This window comes from Acinonyx jubatus, chromosome E1, assembly GCF_027475565.1.
Source record: "Acinonyx jubatus isolate Ajub_Pintada_27869175 chromosome E1, VMU_Ajub_asm_v1.0, whole genome shotgun sequence".
Classification (NCBI taxonomy): Eukaryota; Metazoa; Chordata; class Mammalia; order Carnivora; family Felidae; genus Acinonyx; species Acinonyx jubatus.
In genome coordinates, this window is record NC_069397.1 from 37,864,561 (window position 1) to 37,880,907 (window position 16,347).

The following is a 16,347-nucleotide window of genomic DNA, read 5'->3' on the forward strand; positions in this document are numbered from 1 at the left end:
TGACTAAGTTGCTCTGGCCACACAGGGAGGTTGTAGCAAGGCCAGGCTCACACCCAGCTTGTGTGACAGCAGTTGAGCAGGCTCTCTGGGCCTCCCCACTCTGCTGCTGGGAGTGAGGCCAGAAAGGGTCCTGGCAGCCCCCGCCGAGTAGAGAACATGAGAAGTAATGGAAGGGATTTCAGTTAGGCCTTGGGAAGGACTTTCTTCTGAGAGGTGGGGGCTCCAGAGCTGGGTGGAGGCTGTTCCTTCTTTCCCAAAAAGCAGGTTGGGGAAGGGCCATGGCTACTGCAGGAGTCAGGAGGAAGAAGAGGGTAGAGATGGGAGAAGAATAGAATGAGAAAGTCCAGCCAGAACATATTACTCAGGAATCCTTGTTGTTTTTTCTTAAATTTGGCCCCAGCATTCCTACCTGCCATTTCCTCTGGGAATGTCCTGAACATCTCCACTCCCAGATTTGTGACGTGAGGGATCCAAGAAATCCAGTCTCTGCTCTTTCCAGCACGGGGATGAAAAAATAATACTGTCACTCTGTAAACACCTACTATGTGCCAGGCACTTTATGTGCATCAACTGGTTTAATTTTCACAATTCTATAATTAGCATTCCTATTTTACTGGTGGAGACAGGGAAGAAGAAAAGAGAGGTTGAGTTATTTGCTCAAGGTCACACAGCTAGTGAGCAGGAGAGTGGGATTTGAACTCCTGACCTCGTGTGCTTTACCGCCCTGCTCCCCCCTTCCCTACTGAGCTCCTTGTGGCTACAGGGGCATGGCCAGATTGACCCCCTTGCCCAGTGGAGTCAGGTCTCACAGTAGCAGCAGGCCTTTGGGTGGATGACTCTGCAACTGGCAGAGGCGAAGAAAACATGGCCTCACCCCTGTCATCCACATGGCCCCCACCCCACGTGTATTTTCGTGGTGCCCTTTACATGCTAGTGGAAGTTGGGTAAAATGAGTGTTTGGGAGGCCCCAATCCCTCCTCTCATTATCCTGGGGATGGGCATTCCCCCCCTCCCCCAGAGTGGGATGCTATCCCAGCCCACACTTGACAGAACCGCAGGGTCAGGGAGTCAGCTACTGTCAGTGGGACTACCCTGATACAGGGAATTGAGATTCCAGTGCTCTTAGGGATGAGCCTAGGGTCATTTTACCTCCCAGTGTCTCAGGGGAACTCCTCTAGGGAATCTGGACACCCTCACTCCCCAGCCCTAAGAAGACCTTTGACACCTGCCTTCTGAGCCCCGAGGATCCTGGGGGAGGGGGTGTGCAGGGCACTGGGAGGGATAGCCTTTAGGCTGAAGCCCACTAGGAAAGAAAATCCATCCTTACCTCTCTACTCCACCAAAGCCCAGAGAAGATGGGCTCATCGGGGTTTCCCCCACACACGCTCAGTTCCTAGGAGAATGGGGGGCAAGTTGGGGAGTTGAGGGAAGGAGGCAGGAGGGGCAGGCTGGCGGCTCTGAGCTTCTCCATGCAGCCCTCAGGGCCGGGTGCCTGGGCAGGAGGAGGGGGCAGAGCAGCTGCTGGCGATTTATTAAGCAGTCACGGAAAAATTGGTTTATAAATTAACAGCTGTTTTAACTTTAGGGCCTCTTCTTCAGGGAATGGAAGCAGCCGACTGGACCGGGATCGGAGTATGTGTGAGGGCTGGTGGAGGGGGTAGGAGGCGGCCGGCTCCGGCAGCTGGCATTCTTCGGGGGCAGCCTCAGCTGGCACCTGGGGGGGCACCAGGCAGTGGCCAGAGCAGGGGGTCTCCAGGTGCCCGGGGCTGAGGCTGCCCCCACTGTGGGCTGCCTGCTTGCTCACTCTTCTCAGCAGCATCCTACCTGGGGGCGCCAGAGGGCAGAGACACCGCTGTACTCATATTTGCCACCAGAGGGCAGCCTCCACACATTGATCTCAGCTCCCCCACGCTAGCCCGCCTCCCCTGCGTGCCTCCCAAACTGGGCTGGAGAGAAACCCGGTCCAATGCTGAGCAAGAGAGAAGCCTGGGCCAGTGCATGCAAACAATCTTCTACTCGCCCATCCTGAATGTATTAAAGGCAGCAGTAAAGAGTGAGAGCTCTGGAGTCACACTGCCTCTGTGGAACCCAGGCTCTGGGTAAAAAAGTTCTAGGCCTCATTTGCCTCATCTGTAAAATGGAATGGTATTAATGAGGATTAAATAAGATAATACATATAAAAGGCCTAGTTCAGTGACCAATGCAGAGTAAGTGCTCCATATATGTCAGCCGTTGACGATTTCTATGACTTGTGTATTCGTCCGTTCATTTGTTCCTCAGTCGTCCCCTCTACAGCATGTAGTGCCTCCTATATTCTGGGCACTATGGCAGGGAGGGGACCATGCAAAGAGATGGTGGGAAGGGCACTTCTCAAAATACTGTGTTAAGAGTTATGATAGGGGCGCCTGGGTAGCTCAGTTGGTTAAGCCTCCCTCTCTTGGTTCAGGCTTAGATCATGATCTCACAGTTCGTGAGTTCAAGCCCTGCATTGGACTCTGTGCTGACAATGTAGAACCTGCTTGGGATTCTCTCTCTCTCCTCTCTTTCTGCCCTTCCCCTACTCGTGTTCTCTCTCTCCCTCTCCCTAAGTAAATTAAAAAAAAATTTTTTAATTAAAAAAAAAACACAAAGAGTTATGATACACCCAGTGAACAAGGAGGGAAGGTTGACTTGGATGTGCAAAATAAAACATTTTGGGGTGATGAAAATGTCCTATATCTGTGTTGTGATAGTGGTCATATGTCGTTTAAAATTCTCAAAAACAATCGCTTCTTGGTCTTTTGGCTAAGATCAAGTGTAAAATTCTCAAAAACGCATAGAAGTGTATACTTTAGGATTAAAAAAAAAGTTTATTTATTTTTGAAAGAGATCACATGAGGGAGGGGCAGAGAGAGAAAGAGAGGGAGACAGAGAATCCAAAGTGGGCTCCGAGCTGACAGCAGACAGCCAGATGTGGGGCTCAAACCCACATGAGATCATGACCTGAGCCAAAGGTGGCTGCTTAACCGACTGAGCCACCCAGGCACCCCAGAAATACAAACTCAAATTCAATAAAGTTGATCTTTTATAAAGCACTCAGTGTGAATTTATTCAGTGGGCAAAGGGATGGGTGATGGATGAATGGATGAATAAATGAATGTGTGAATGAATGTCTCAGATGATTGCCCATCTGTCCTGATACCACTATTGTCCTGGCTGAGAGTGCTCTTGCCCTCTCCTCTTGGTGACCACAGGCCTCCCCAGAGGTGTGTTTCCCCTTCCCTCCTCCCTCTCCCGCTTCCCCACCACCAGCTTCCTCAGGGAAAGTTGTCTCAGTATGCCCAGCTCGCGTTCCCCGGCTTCTCTAAGGTTGCCTCCCAGGGCTTCCGGGGCCTCCCTTCCAGCTGCCCTATGCCAACCCGGCCAGCTCTGCTCAGCTTCGTGGTGCCAAGGTCACGGGTGTGATGCCCAACTACAGACCCGCAGTGCCAGCAGCTTAGCCGCCCAAACCCTGGCCGACTCCGCCACCTGCTGGCCCTATTGGGAACTGCACCTCTGAACTCCAGGGAAGCTGGAATGGACTGAAGACCTACCGGGAGCGCTGCCCTGGGCTGTGGGCTTTACTCGTATCTTATTGAAACGTCAGGGCTACCATGTGAAGTGGGCTTTGAAACACGAGGAGACTGAGGCTCAGAGGGGCTAAGAATTTCATCTAAGGTAACACAGTAAGTCATAGATCTAAGATTCCTACCCAGATCTGTGCAAGTGCCCAGTGTATGTTCTGTCCACCTGACTATATCTTGCTTGGGGGAAGGGGGGGAATATCCACGATTGTCCACTCTTCCCAACTCCCAGAAGGAAGGCAAAGGCCTTATACCTCCCTTGCAAATTCACCTTCCAGAGAAGGTGAATGTAATGCCTCCTGTCTGCCAGGCGCTGTGGCAGCACCAGGCAATGATGTGAAGAGAGAGTGTGAGGAGGACATGGCTCAAAATAGTGTGTTCAGACCCATGACACATTAGTAGACACACTATGCTACACTTATTTTTGTCTGTCCAAGCGGAAAGACCCATAGTTCAATCAGAGTTAAGTCAAACAAGGTCTTGATTTTGTTTCTTGGACCCAACCGCCTGTGCTTCTAACTCAAGAATAATAACCGAGGAGTGGCACATTATTTTTACATCTCATTTGCATATGATTAATTCTAAGTCAAAGAGAATGGAAATGGAGGTCGTCCTGGCCCCTTGCTTCTCAGCCGCCCACCATGTGCCTGACCCTGGCTATGTCTCCCAGTCCCCGCTGTGGTCCCCCATTCTTCCTAGTCCTACCCCACTCCTTGCCCCTGACCACATCCCCCCAGCTCCCAGAAGTCCTTTTCCTTTCCTCCTCTGTCACCCACACAGCCCCCGCCACCTGGCCGCCCACCTGAAAAACTTTTCCCCAAGTTCTTGAGAAGTCGCGTAGGATCCAGGAGAGAAAAATCAAAGTAATAAAACCTCATTTAATTCCTAACGGAGGGCAGAGCTGTGAGCTGCAATTATCTTAATGCTGAGCTATTTTTACTCTCTTTCCTTCTCTGTCTCCTGCCTCTTTCCATGGTGAGGCTTTCTTTCTCCCTTTGTCTCTCCATCTCTCACATGTGTTTTCTCTGTCTCTTTTCACTTTTTCCTGACTCCCCACCTTCTCTCTCTCACCTTCTGTCTCTGTCATCTTTCTTTCTGTCTGTCCCTTGTGCCTGTTCCTCTGTCAGCCAGGCTTCCCCACCCCTCTTGGCCCAGGTTCAGAGCTGTGGGGGCCTGGGCAAAGGCTGGGGGAAAAGGGTAAAGACCCTCCCCTCCACCGCAAAGACCCCATCTTCCAAGCCTAGCCGAGAGGGAGAGGGGAGTCTACCTTCCCAGCTGCCCCAGCCTGGGTCAGGGGAATATTTCCCTCGTGGCCTTCCAGAGTGCCAGTCCTGTTTGCAGAACCTCCATAAACGAGTCCTCCCTCCATCAAAGGAGCCTCAGCCACTGTGCTCCCCAAGGCCTTCTCACTCTGATGGGCTCTGAGGTGTGACTGGTGGTGATGTCTCCCTGACCCTGTCCCCTTGTCACCCACCCAGTGCTCCTCTGTCCCCTTCATCCTGCTCCAGGATTTTCCCACCTTTTTAGCACTGGAAGCCACAGGCCCCTCACCTTCACTTTGGCCCAGTGACCATTCAGGTAAACTGCCTGGGCCGTGCCTTTCCTGTGCCCCTTCTGACTTTCAGGACCTCCTTATTCACCCTCTTAAGGAATTGCCAAACTGGTCTTTGCCACTCCTCAGCACATCCCACCTGGAAGAGGGGCCTAGGCCAAACCATGGGCTGCCGGAGATGCCCACACCCCTGGCCCACAACCTGGCATCTGATTGTTTCCCCGACAAGCATGTAAGCCAACAAACATAGCAGGATTTGAACCAGGCCTGAGGTTGCGGGGAGTGGAGCTGAATGGCCAGGACCTCCAGCTCCCATAAGCAAAACTCTGCTCTCCTGCCACCTTCTGGGTGACTCTGGGGTGCAGACCCCCTTTCACAAGACTCTTCTGGTCTCTTGCACCCTTCTGCCAAGGACCCAGCATGCTGGGGCTGGGAGTGGAAAAGTTGCTGGAGGAGGCGGGGCGTGGGGGGTTGGGGAGTGCTTCTGACTGTTCCAGGTCTGAGTGTGACCGGGAGAGAAGACAGCCAACACAGAGCCCGAAGGAAGACACACTGTTATGTACACATCTACACATGCACCCTCTCAGTGCTACAGAGAAGCTTTCAGACCCTCACCCATAGACCTGTACAGATACCCAGGGCCTGGACAGATAAACAGGGACACTCCAACCCAGTGGGCCGGCCCCTCCCTTTTCCCCTCCAGAGACGCACACAAACACCTCTGCAAAGAGAGAGGCTCACACCTCAGAAATGAGCACACACACCTCTCCCCCCAGCTCTGTTCCTGAATGCACCAAGCTCACACACGTGATGGCACGTGTACTGGTACAGGCAGCCCCCCAACTCTGTCCCCCTGGGCTGGCTCAGTCTCCCCCGCTTCAGAGCTGGGGAGAAAGGAGGAGACACGTGAACCCAGGGTGCATCAGGGCAGGGACACATCCCCCCGCCCCCCATCACAACTTCATCTCCTTCTTCTGCACCGGCTAGAGCTGTGGATACAGTGCCCCCACCCTCTGCAAGCTGCCACACGCCAGCCCATCACCTTGACAGTCTCTGACATCCTCCCCCACACCCACACCCTCCCCCAGCACACAGTCTTCCCACACCCTGCCACTCACACCCGCATCTTTGACACTCTGACACACTTACTCACACAGACTCACACACACTCATGCACACCGACCCCTCCCCCCCCACACACACACTCCGTAGCTACAGGCACCACAGGGCCCCTGGCACTCACACACACTCCCCGCCATGATGACTGACACGTGTCCTCCCACGTACACCAGCTCTTTCACACTCGCTGGCTCTCTAGGACACCCCCATTCACAGCGTGACATGCTGGTGGTAGTTTCTCCAGGACCTCGCCGTCCTCCCCGTGAAACTCCACGGACCCAGGCCACGAAGGGGTTAAAGTCAGAGTCCCGTCTCCCTGCTGCCCCTCTCCCTGCTCTCCCCCCCCCCCCCCCCCGCCCCGCCGGCCTCCCCCCATTATGCTCCCTGCTGGACTCCATCAATAATGCAGCTTCAAGTTCTCGGGAGACGGCAGGGGGCCCCCAGCCCGCTCCCCGGTCCTGGCTCACACTCCGCACCCTCCTCCCGGCCCGGGGAGAACACGGTTCTCGGTGCTCATTGGCCACTTCCCCCTGAGCCCTCCCACCAAGCCCCCGGGCGCCAGTCCCAGGCCGAGGGGACGGGCCGGGGACCCCGAGGCTGGGGCCAGAGGGGAGACCTGGAGGGACGGGGAAAGGCACAGACAGACGGAGGCGCGAGGAGAGGAAGGGAGGGAGAGAGAGGAAGGCGGAGACACCCACAGAGACCCTCGGAGAGAGCGAGGAAAGGAGGGAGAGGCGAGACTCAGGGAAAGACACCGACCCCGAGCCGGCGAGCCCGAAGCCGAGGCCGCAAGCGCCGGAGGACCCGCGCAGCGGGCGCGGCGGGCGAGCGCGAGAGCCGGGAGCCGAGAGCCGGGGGCGCTCCGAGCCGGCGCGACCCCCTCCCGCTCGCGCGCCCTCCCCTCTCCGCGCGCGGTATTTTTATCTGAGCGTGAGCCGCTCGCCTCCCCCTCGCCGCGCACAGCCAGCGGTCGCCGCCGCACCCCGAGCAGCGCCGGGAAGCCGAGCCGGGACCGCAGCCCGGGACCCCGAGACGCGCGCCACCCCCCCACCCCGGCCCCGCCGGCCACCCCGCCCGCCATGGACCCCAAGGACCGCAAGAAGATCCAGTTCTCGGTGCCCGCGCCCCCGAGCCAGCTCGACCCCCGCCAGGTGGAGATGGTAAGGGGGCCGCGCACCACCCCCGGCAGCTCTTCCCGCGGCGGGGCGCTGCCGGGGCCGGACCGGCCCGGGGCGGGGGTGGGTGGGTGGGGGCGACCTAGAGTCTCGGGCCGCCTCGGACACGCGGGGGCGCGGGGCAGCGCGTGAAGTTCTCTGCAGACTCGGGCAACTTTTTCCCGTTCAGGCGGCGAGCGTCCGGGGCAGGACCGTTGGGAGCGGCCGCGGGCGGGGAGACTGTGCTCTGGACCCTGCTCGGTGTCCTCCTTCTCTAGGCTCCCGCCGGGACCGCTGCGCCCTGGCCCCAGCCGGAGCCGGTCGGAAGTGAGAAACGCGGTGCACTGACCCATTGTACAGAACAGGCCTCCACCTCGCGGCCCCAGGCTCTGCCCCTCTCTGGTGCCACCGTGTATGCCTGGGCCCGGCCACCAGAGCCTTGTGCTGACCTCCTTCCCTGCCAGGCCCTACACAGAGCCACAACATGGGGGTGGGGGCGACCGGTGGTCCCAGGAGTCAGACCTCTTCACAGAGTACTGAGTTCTTTGGAGAGCCTTGCCGGGGGGGGGGGGGGGGGGCGGGGGGGGGAGGGGGGGTGCGGGGGGGGTGTCCAGAGGTCTCCAAAGGTGGTAGAGGTGGACGGAGGGAGAGGAGAAGAGGGCTCCGCCCCCCACAAAGTAGCGTGTTCACTTGTTGCTGAGCTGCAGCTGGCACCCAGCAGAGCAGTGAGAGTGGGCCAAGTCTTTTTGGGGGGAGGTAGGGGAGGCATGGGGGGAGGGGGAGGTCCAGGGCCTAGGCAGCTTTGGGTCTGGAGGGCAGTTTGGAGAGCTTGGCAGGGGGAGGTGGCAGTTTCAGCTTAATTCACCTGGTTCTCTTTGTGCATTTCCCTGGAGCTCAGAGGGGACCTAATTAACTGACAGTTGGTCTGATTGAGAGCTGGGGGGGGGAGGGGGTGGGGAGCAGTGACTGGGAGTGCCCAGTGCCCGCCCCCCCCCTCACTGTTTAGCTTGGCTCACATACCAAGGAGGACAACTTTTTGTTTTTTTATGAGCACTGGGCCAAGAGTTACAGCCTGAGAGAGACTGCTAGAGGGACCCAGACACAGGCCTCCAGGGACACCTCCAGGACCCTGTGGGTCTGGGGCTCAGGCCCACCCCTGAGTCTCAGTGTGGGGTTGCAGGTGTCTGCAGTGCCCTGGCTCAGCCTCCCTCTGCAGCTAGATCCAGTTTCTTTGAAGCCCTTGAGCTGACCTTAAGTGGGCAGGGCCACGTGGGTGCCGTGGCCCATGGGGCATCTTCCAGAGCCAGCTTCGGCTCTGGAGGTCTGGTATCTGCAAAAGCTGGAGAGGATGGGCTTCCTGGATAAGGAAAGGTAGAAAGGGAGATGCCCATTCTGGAGGAGCCATGGAGTGGGGTGGGTGTGGGCTAGAAGTCAGTGATGGGCTTTTCTCCTCCTTTCTCTGCCATGGTGAGCTGTGTGGCCTTGAGCTCTGTGCTGAACTTCCTTGAGTCCTGGGTTTTCACCTCAGTAAAATGAGGGGGTTGGATGAGCTATAGAGTTCCTTTCAGCTCTGACAGTCTTTGATTCAAAGGTTCCCTGGGGATTTCAAAGCACTGTTTGTTCTCTGCTGCCTTGGGGGGGGGTGTGCAGGTGTCTATCCTGCACCCCCCCCCCCCCACTTCTTTCTCCATCTCCTTAGATCCGGCGCAGGAGACCAACCCCTGCCATGCTGTTCCGGCTCTCAGAGCACTCCTCGCCAGGTGGGCCCCTTCCCTGCTGCCCCAGCCCTGGCCCCACCCTAACTCTGATGCCTTCTTGGGGCCCTTCCTTAAGTCCCATGAGTAGGAAACTGAGCAGAAAATGGGGCAGAGTGGGTAAGGTCTGGGAGTCAAACTCTTTTGGGTTTATCTGTTGACCAGGCATTTCCGAATACCCAGAAGGAAAGGGCACACATTCCCTTTCCCCTGAGATTGAGCCTTTGGGGAAAGTAATTCTCTCTTTCTCTCTTCTCTTTTCTCCCCCCTCTTCTCTCTCCTTCCCTCCGTTTCCCTTGGTTCATTGGTGGACACCCTCAGAGGAGGAGGCCTCCCCTCACCAGGTGAGTTTCTAGGGGCAGCTGGAAGGAGGAATGCGGGGGGCCCCTCTGCAGTGCGCTGAACAGGATCATTCTTGACTAATACAGGATGCCACTTGAAGGACACATGAGCGTATCAACTGGCACCTAGATAGGAGTGCCCGGTGCCAGGTTTCTACCAGCACATACTCCTCTGCCCTTGTCTTTCCCCTGCTCAGACTTGGGCTGGGGTTCTACCTTGAGCCAGGCTATGGCGTATGGAGACCCTTCCAAAGCCTAAGTCCTAGCAGGACCAGAGGGGCAGCGGCGCCTGGACCCATCCGCAGAGGCTAGGGCAGTTGGCCTGGGTTGCCAAGGGTGGGGTGGAATGGGGGAAGGGTGGAGGGAAGGGGCCTCGGTGAGTCTATTTAACCTGGTGCTTACCCTGGCAGAGAGCCTCAGGAGAGGGGCATCACCTCAAATCGAAGAGACCCAACCCATGTGCCTACACACCCCCCTCGCTGAAAGGTACTGTTCCACCTCACCGCACCCCCCCCCCCACGCGTGTTAGTCTGGCTGTCCCCTCGGCCCCTGGAGCAGGGCTGACACTGGGGGAGGGAGGTGAAATGTTGAGCTTTTGTCAAAGGGGAGGGATTGTCTTGTGTACCCCAACCACTACTTAGGGACCAGATCTTTCTTAATTTGGCCTTGTAATGAAGAGGCCCAGGGGCTGAAAGAGGTGGCTGTGGGCCTTAAAATAAGGTGGTGGGATTGAAAGAAAAGAGATAGCTGGCCTAAAATGACAAGTATCATCAACATAAAGTGATTCAGTACTGTACCTCCTCTTTGCAAGTGTGTCCCAGGCCACCTTTTGGTCCCCTGCTCTCCAACGAGCACCTTCTTCAGGTGCAGCCTTTACTCCCCTCTCCCAGTGGCATAACATTTGCAGAGGTCAGCAAACTGGATGCTTCTTGGTCCTGCTTCTCCTTTCTGTATTAAAACACAAATCACTCTTTTTTTTTTTTGTTTATTAAAAATTTTTAATGTCTATTTTTTTAATTTTTAAAAATGTTTTATTATTTATTTTTGAGAGAGAGAGAGAGAGAGAGAGAGAGCACGAGCACGGGAGGGACAGAGAGAGGGAGACACGAAATCTGAAGCAGGCTCCAGGCTCTGAGCTGTCGGCACAGAGCCTGACACGGGGCTTGAACTCATGAACAGTGAGATCAAGACCGGAGCCAAAGTCGAATGCTTAACCTACAGAGCCACCCAAGTGCTCCAAACACAAGCCATTCTTATAGTACACACTTATAGAGCACCTAGTGTATGCCAGGCCTCACTGGTGGCATTGGGCAAAATCAGGGGAGTAAGATTTGGCTCCTGCCCTCTTGGGGCCTTTGGCCTCAAAGGGTCATGGGCGAGCTACTGAGGAGAGGATGGTTAAGCCTGGATTTGAAGGATAAGTAGGAATTCAACAGGCAGGCAAGGCATGGAAGGGCATTCCAGGATGAGGAAAGGAAACGTACATGGGGGAGGAGGTGTGAAGTCAGAGAGAGCCTCTAGAGTCAGCCTGGAGACTTGGCTATCTGCAGGGAAGCTGGGGGAGATACACCTGGAGGAGAAGGTGTGGAGATGGGGAGGGACTCTTCCTAACTGAGCTAAAGAATGCCTTCCCACCCCCACTGCAGCTCCAGGCCTGAGGCTCTTCCTGCCTGGCCAACCCCTCCTCCCGTGGAGGGAGGACCGGATGGCTGGATGGGTGTGCTGAGAGCTCCCTCTGGGGCGGGTTTAATGAGTTCCCAGCACTGGCTAAGGTCAACAGGCACACCTGTCACCTACCTGTCAGGGTTGGGAGCAGAGAGGAGAGGCTGGGAAGAGAGGAGAGAAGGGCAAGGGCATTTTCTCCCCCCCCAGGATAGAAAGAGGAAGGGATAGCATGTGGGCAGTGGGTTCAGCACCTGGAAGGACTTCCCACCTGTAGGGATATGGAGGAAGGCCAAGCCCCTGCAGTAGAAATGGGGGGGGGGGTGGCATCTTCTCAAGAGAGAACACGGGACCTCTCTCCTTCCTATTCTGGGCTGGGGAGGGCTGAATGGACGTGAGGGACAAGAACCGTCCCTTGGATTCTTGGTTATGAGCATGGGGAAGAAGGCAGGGGTGAGGAGAATAGGGCCCAAGTGCTTCTGGGCATCCTGCAATGGCTAGAAATGTGGTCCCACCGCCACTGCCCCTTCAGGCTGCACCTTAGGAGGGTCTAAGTTGGGAGAGGCAGGGCAGTCTGGGGGCTGTGCTGGGGACCTTTCAAAAGGGAGACTTGGGTTGGGGGTGGTGGTGGTCCAGGGTCCCAGACATGAGGACAGATAGAGAAGAAGACAGCTGAGAGGGCTGGGGTGGGGTGGGGGGAACCTCAGGGAGCACCGAGAGGCACAAGGGGAGGCGCGTGCGCGGGAGGCTCCCAGGGCGCCGGCACAGGCACTGCACACCTATCGGCATTGCAGCTCAGGAGCTGAACTGTACTCCCCCGACTAGGGGAGAGGGTGGTTGCTCAAGCAGCCACCTCCTTCCTCTCCTCCCTTCCCCCTAACCCTCAGAGGACCCTTCTGTACCTGGAGGGCACTGTGTTGCAGGCTTCAGCCCCTTTCTGGCCAAGGGAGTGCACCTGGCAGGGGTGGGGGGGGGAGTGGTTTGTAGGGGAGAAGCCAGAGACCTCCGGGGGGGGGGGGTGGTGGACAACACTGAGTTTTGGCTTGAAGGGGACTCTCCAAGGCCAAGCTCTCACACTTGGCTCAAGGTGAAGTGCTGCTGCGTCCCCAAGGCCAGGGCAGGGCGATTTATTGCATTTTTATTGTCTGAGTAGCTTGCCCAGAGCCAGCAGGAGGCACCGGGCTGGGAACTCAGGGCAGGGTGGGGTAGTGGGCACACACAATGCACCCTCTGTGCCAGTCCCGAGTTGGCAGGAGCGTGGTGCCCTGTTCACTGCACCGGAGGTTTCCAGCCTGAATCTACCCCTCTGGGCTTTCTAAGGGGAGGGGCTGCCTGCCACGGAGAAGGAGCTGGAGAACCCCAGCACCTAGCTTGTCAGCATCTTCTCTGTGAGCTGTGAGTTCAGTGACACCAGTGCTCTAAACTCCCACCAGCTCCTGGTCTCCCTGCTGCCTCTGCCCCAGCCGCCTCTGCCCCAGCCACACCTCACAGCCTCCCCTCAACCCCTGCCTCTGCCCCAGAATCCCCCAGCCCTGGCCCCTTTCTCCTAACACAGTCCTTTCCATCTTTTGGAAACTTCTCCTCAGCTGCCCACACTGTTCCTTTCCTAGGCCCTATCCCAGCAGGCCTTGGTGGTGTTGGGGGGGTGGGTGGTGTTTGCTGCTTTCTAGGTCACCACAGAGGGAGCTGGAAGCTTGGGGATGTGGGTCAAGATTGTGGGGGCTGCGTCTGAGCACTCCACATCCCCAGGCACAGGCTTCACTGGCTGCAGACTATTATATCCTCAGTCTCCAAACTGTTCCTACCCCAGGACCCAGGGCAGAGATGTGTGGAGTGGCATTTATGACGTGGGCAGTGCCAGGGAGTGGGGACCAAGCCCGGAATTGGAGGGGGTGTGTGCAAGATTGGGATAAGCAATGGGCCCTAGGCAGTCTGGGCACTCTGAGAGAAACTAAAAGGGACAGATCCCCCAGGCCCTGGCCCATGGGTCCTATGCCTTCTGTCCAGGGCTATAACTGGTGGACACTGTCTCCAGTACTGGGTCCTTGGAGAAACAAGTTCCCTAGCCACGGAATGTTAAGCTGCTGCTGTACCTGCCTGGTCTTGTCTAGCTTGACACCCTATAGTTTGGGGGAGCTGCCCAGTGCCAGCCTTGGTCGGGGGGGGGGGGCTGCATCTTTGGACAGCTTAGGAGTCACACATGATCAAGGATCTAACGCCTGCTGCTTTTGCCCTTGTCTGGCCCCCCAGCAAACTGACCTGGGACCTTTAGTTTTTGAACTATACCCCTGAGGGGGTTAGCCATGCTCCATGCTTCCAGGGGGTTAGCCATGGGAAGGAGACTGGAGGCTGGGCCACATGCCTCTCCAGCTTCTTGGGCTGCTTCTTGGTCTGGCTGACCCTTGCCTTCCTGCCTCCCCCATGCCAGCTGTGCAGCGCATTGCCGAGTCGCATCTCCAGTCCATCAGCAACCTGAGCGAGAACCAGGCCTCAGAGGAGGAGGATGAGCTGGGGGAGCTGCGGGAGCTGGGCTACCCTAGAGAGGAAGACGAGGAAGACGAGGAGGAAGAGGAAGAGGAAGAGGAGGAGGAGGACAGCCAGGCTGAAGTTCTGAAGGGCAGGAGGGGGCCTGGTAAGCTGACGGGGCCAAGATGCCTGGGTTCCACGAGTATGGGTTAGGTGGGTTCCTCCCTGAGAGGCCTGGGAGTTTTTTTGACACACGTAAGCTGCGGTCATACAGTGAGAGCCTGCCCGTCCTCCCACCCATATGTGCCTTGCTGGGCTTACTGGGGCTGCTCTCATCCTGACCCTGTCCCTCTCCCAATCAGGTTGTCCCTGATAATTCCTCTCTTCCACTTGAGGTTTCAGGCTAGACCCAAGAAAAGACTTCCTCGCCATGGCAGTGAGGGGGTACAAGGAAACGCAGGGATAGACAACTAAGAGGGCCCAATGCCCCCTTTACCTGCATTTCTGAACGTAGGATGTGGTCTTCAGCTAGGAGGCTGAGAGCTGGTTTCTAAGTCCTCCCCAGGACCCTGTGGCTGTGTCTCCCCTTTTTTTGTTTCCTGGGCTGGAGGTGAGAGGGTGCCCTCTAGTGTCTAAATGGAGAATCTAGGATTCAAGAACCAACCTGGTCCTCTGCACCTCCAACCCCAACTGCCTGGGAAGAGACCTGCCAAGGAGGGGCCTAAGACCGACACAGAAGGCCTCAGAGCTAGAGACCCCAGATCTAGAAATCTCCACAAAAGGACCCAAGGCCCAGAGAATTCCTAGGCAGAAAGATCTCTGTCACTCCCATGACTGTTTTTTCCATGCTTAGCTATAGTAGATTGTGCCATATCTATCCCTCCCAGTGCACATTAAACTTTCTGGTCCTTCATTTTATGGGGATGAAAAACAGTTGACCACCCCTGCTTGTAGCGTCCATCCCTCAGATCCAAACAAAATGGCTTGGACCTCTTCTCTGCATCTCTGGAGCAAAAGCTCCTGTTGGAAATTGAGTCCACTCTCACTGAGACCCTTAGGACAGGTAAAGAGGAGGTGAGAGGAGAATGTTTTCTCAGGAGAAGCAGTAGGGCAGAGGGGCAAATGACAAGACTACCAAGGACCAATATCAGTTGCCACCGCTCCTGGAGTGCTGGTGCTGGGCTGGTCAGGGTAGTAACTGTTGTCTTATTTAAGGCAATCTACATAATTTCCCTCTTACTATCCCCTTCAGAGAGGTAATAGCTGACTCATTTAAGTCATATAACTATTCACCGGAAGAGCTTTCTTGGGCCAGTGTTCTGTCTATTATACCAGGATGCCCCCAGAAAGCTTAGCCTTAGCTATTACAGAAACTCAGCTCATGCTCCAGGACCACTGAATGGATACCTAAGAGCCTGCGTTTTTATCCCTTCTACCCCATCCCCAGCTGGGGAGAAGATAACTTGTGGCCAGGGTCTGGAGGGACCCTGGGAGCGCCCACCCCCTCTGGATGAGCCCCAGAGAGATGGAAGCTCCAAGGACCAAGTGGAAGATCTGGCACTAAATGGTGAGGCTTGGTGGTGGGGAATGGGGAGGTGGGGAGGTGGGTTGGGATTTCTCATGAGCGTGGCCAAGCCCTGAGTCCCTCTGCTTGCCTTGCAGAGTCTGGGGAGGAGCCACAGCGCCCTGCCCACCCTGAGCCTGGCACATAGGCATCCGGCCTTGCATCTCTCAGAAGGAAGTGGAGGGGGCATTGCTGTTCCCCAGAAACCCACTCTGTCCCCACCCTATCTTGTACCCTTCCCCCTCACTCGCTAGGGCTGTGGCTTCTGACTTCTAGAAGACTTAAGGCTGGTCTGTGTTTGCTTGTTTGCCCACCTTTGGCTGATGCCCAGAGTTCCTGGGTACTTGCTGCCTGATGCCTACCCCTGCCAGTCATTCCCCCATTTACCCAGAGGGAGGCGGGATGTGAGAGACTTTGCATCAGATAATCCAGTAAGGGTGTGTGTGGGGGGGCAAAGGTTTATCCTTCACAATTCCACTCCCCAGACCCTCTCCCCTGGGCACAGGAAACCCACAGGGCAGGACCCTAAGATCTCGGGAAAGAGGGTACTGAGAAATTGTAGGTACCCTTAGATCCTTCTCCATCCCCTCTCCTATGGGGGATTTCAAGTTACCACCCCTCTCTCTGGCTTCTCCCAGGGCCCAGGATTCAGGCATCCTTCTCCTCAGCTTCAACATTTTGGAAATCTTCCCCTTATCACTCCTGCTCCCCAGCCTGGGTGCCTGGAAGAATGGACTAGCAGAGGCTGCTTTGTTGCGTTTTGTTTATGCTTTGATGCCAGGAATGCCGCCTAGTATACGTCCTTAGGGGGGCACACGGTGGGGAAGCCAGGTTCTCCTTGTCCTCCAGCTGCTCTGCCCCCTTCCCCTCTTCCCTGACTCCAGGCCTGAACCACTCCTGTGCCGTAATAAATCTTTGTAAATAACTGTGCTGAGACTCCTCTTTCAGGGGAAAGGAGAGGGAGGAGGGGATAACGGGTTCCCGTATGTGGAAGACCTGGTTGGTGGCCATCTCGATCCTAGTGTCCAGTCCTCTAGTCTGGAAGTCTTTCCTGCAGACAAGCTAGGAGCATTCTTACGAAGGACCACAGAAGTACTAGATCCTGCTAGGGATCGCTGAAAGAGGCAGGGAGA

The 16,347-nt window shown here is 56.4% G+C and overlaps 1 protein-coding gene across 4 annotated transcripts; it reads left to right on the plus strand.

Annotated features, from left to right (window-relative positions):
- The first annotated feature begins 6,838 nt into the window (after positions 1-6,838).
- On the plus strand, positions 6,839-16,140 carry PPP1R1B (protein phosphatase 1 regulatory inhibitor subunit 1B). Of its 4 annotated transcripts, none has more exons than XM_027033869.2 (7): positions 6,839-7,433; positions 9,127-9,187; positions 9,503-9,525; positions 9,933-10,008; positions 13,613-13,816; positions 15,098-15,217; positions 15,313-16,140. In XM_027033869.2, exons 1-7 carry the CDS (start codon positions 7,353-7,355, stop codon positions 15,360-15,362), a joined length of 615 nt encoding a protein of 204 aa, XP_026889670.1. In that variant the 5' UTR covers positions 6,839-7,352; the 3' UTR covers positions 15,363-16,140. The 4 variants fall into 4 exon arrangements, with proteins under 4 accessions (XP_026889670.1, XP_026889672.1, XP_053068783.1 ...); XM_027033871.2 differs by lacking the exon at positions 6,839-7,433 and adding an exon at positions 7,544-7,839; XM_053212808.1 differs by lacking the exon at positions 6,839-7,433 and adding an exon at positions 7,544-7,781.
- The last annotated feature ends 207 nt before the right edge of the window (positions 16,141-16,347 follow it).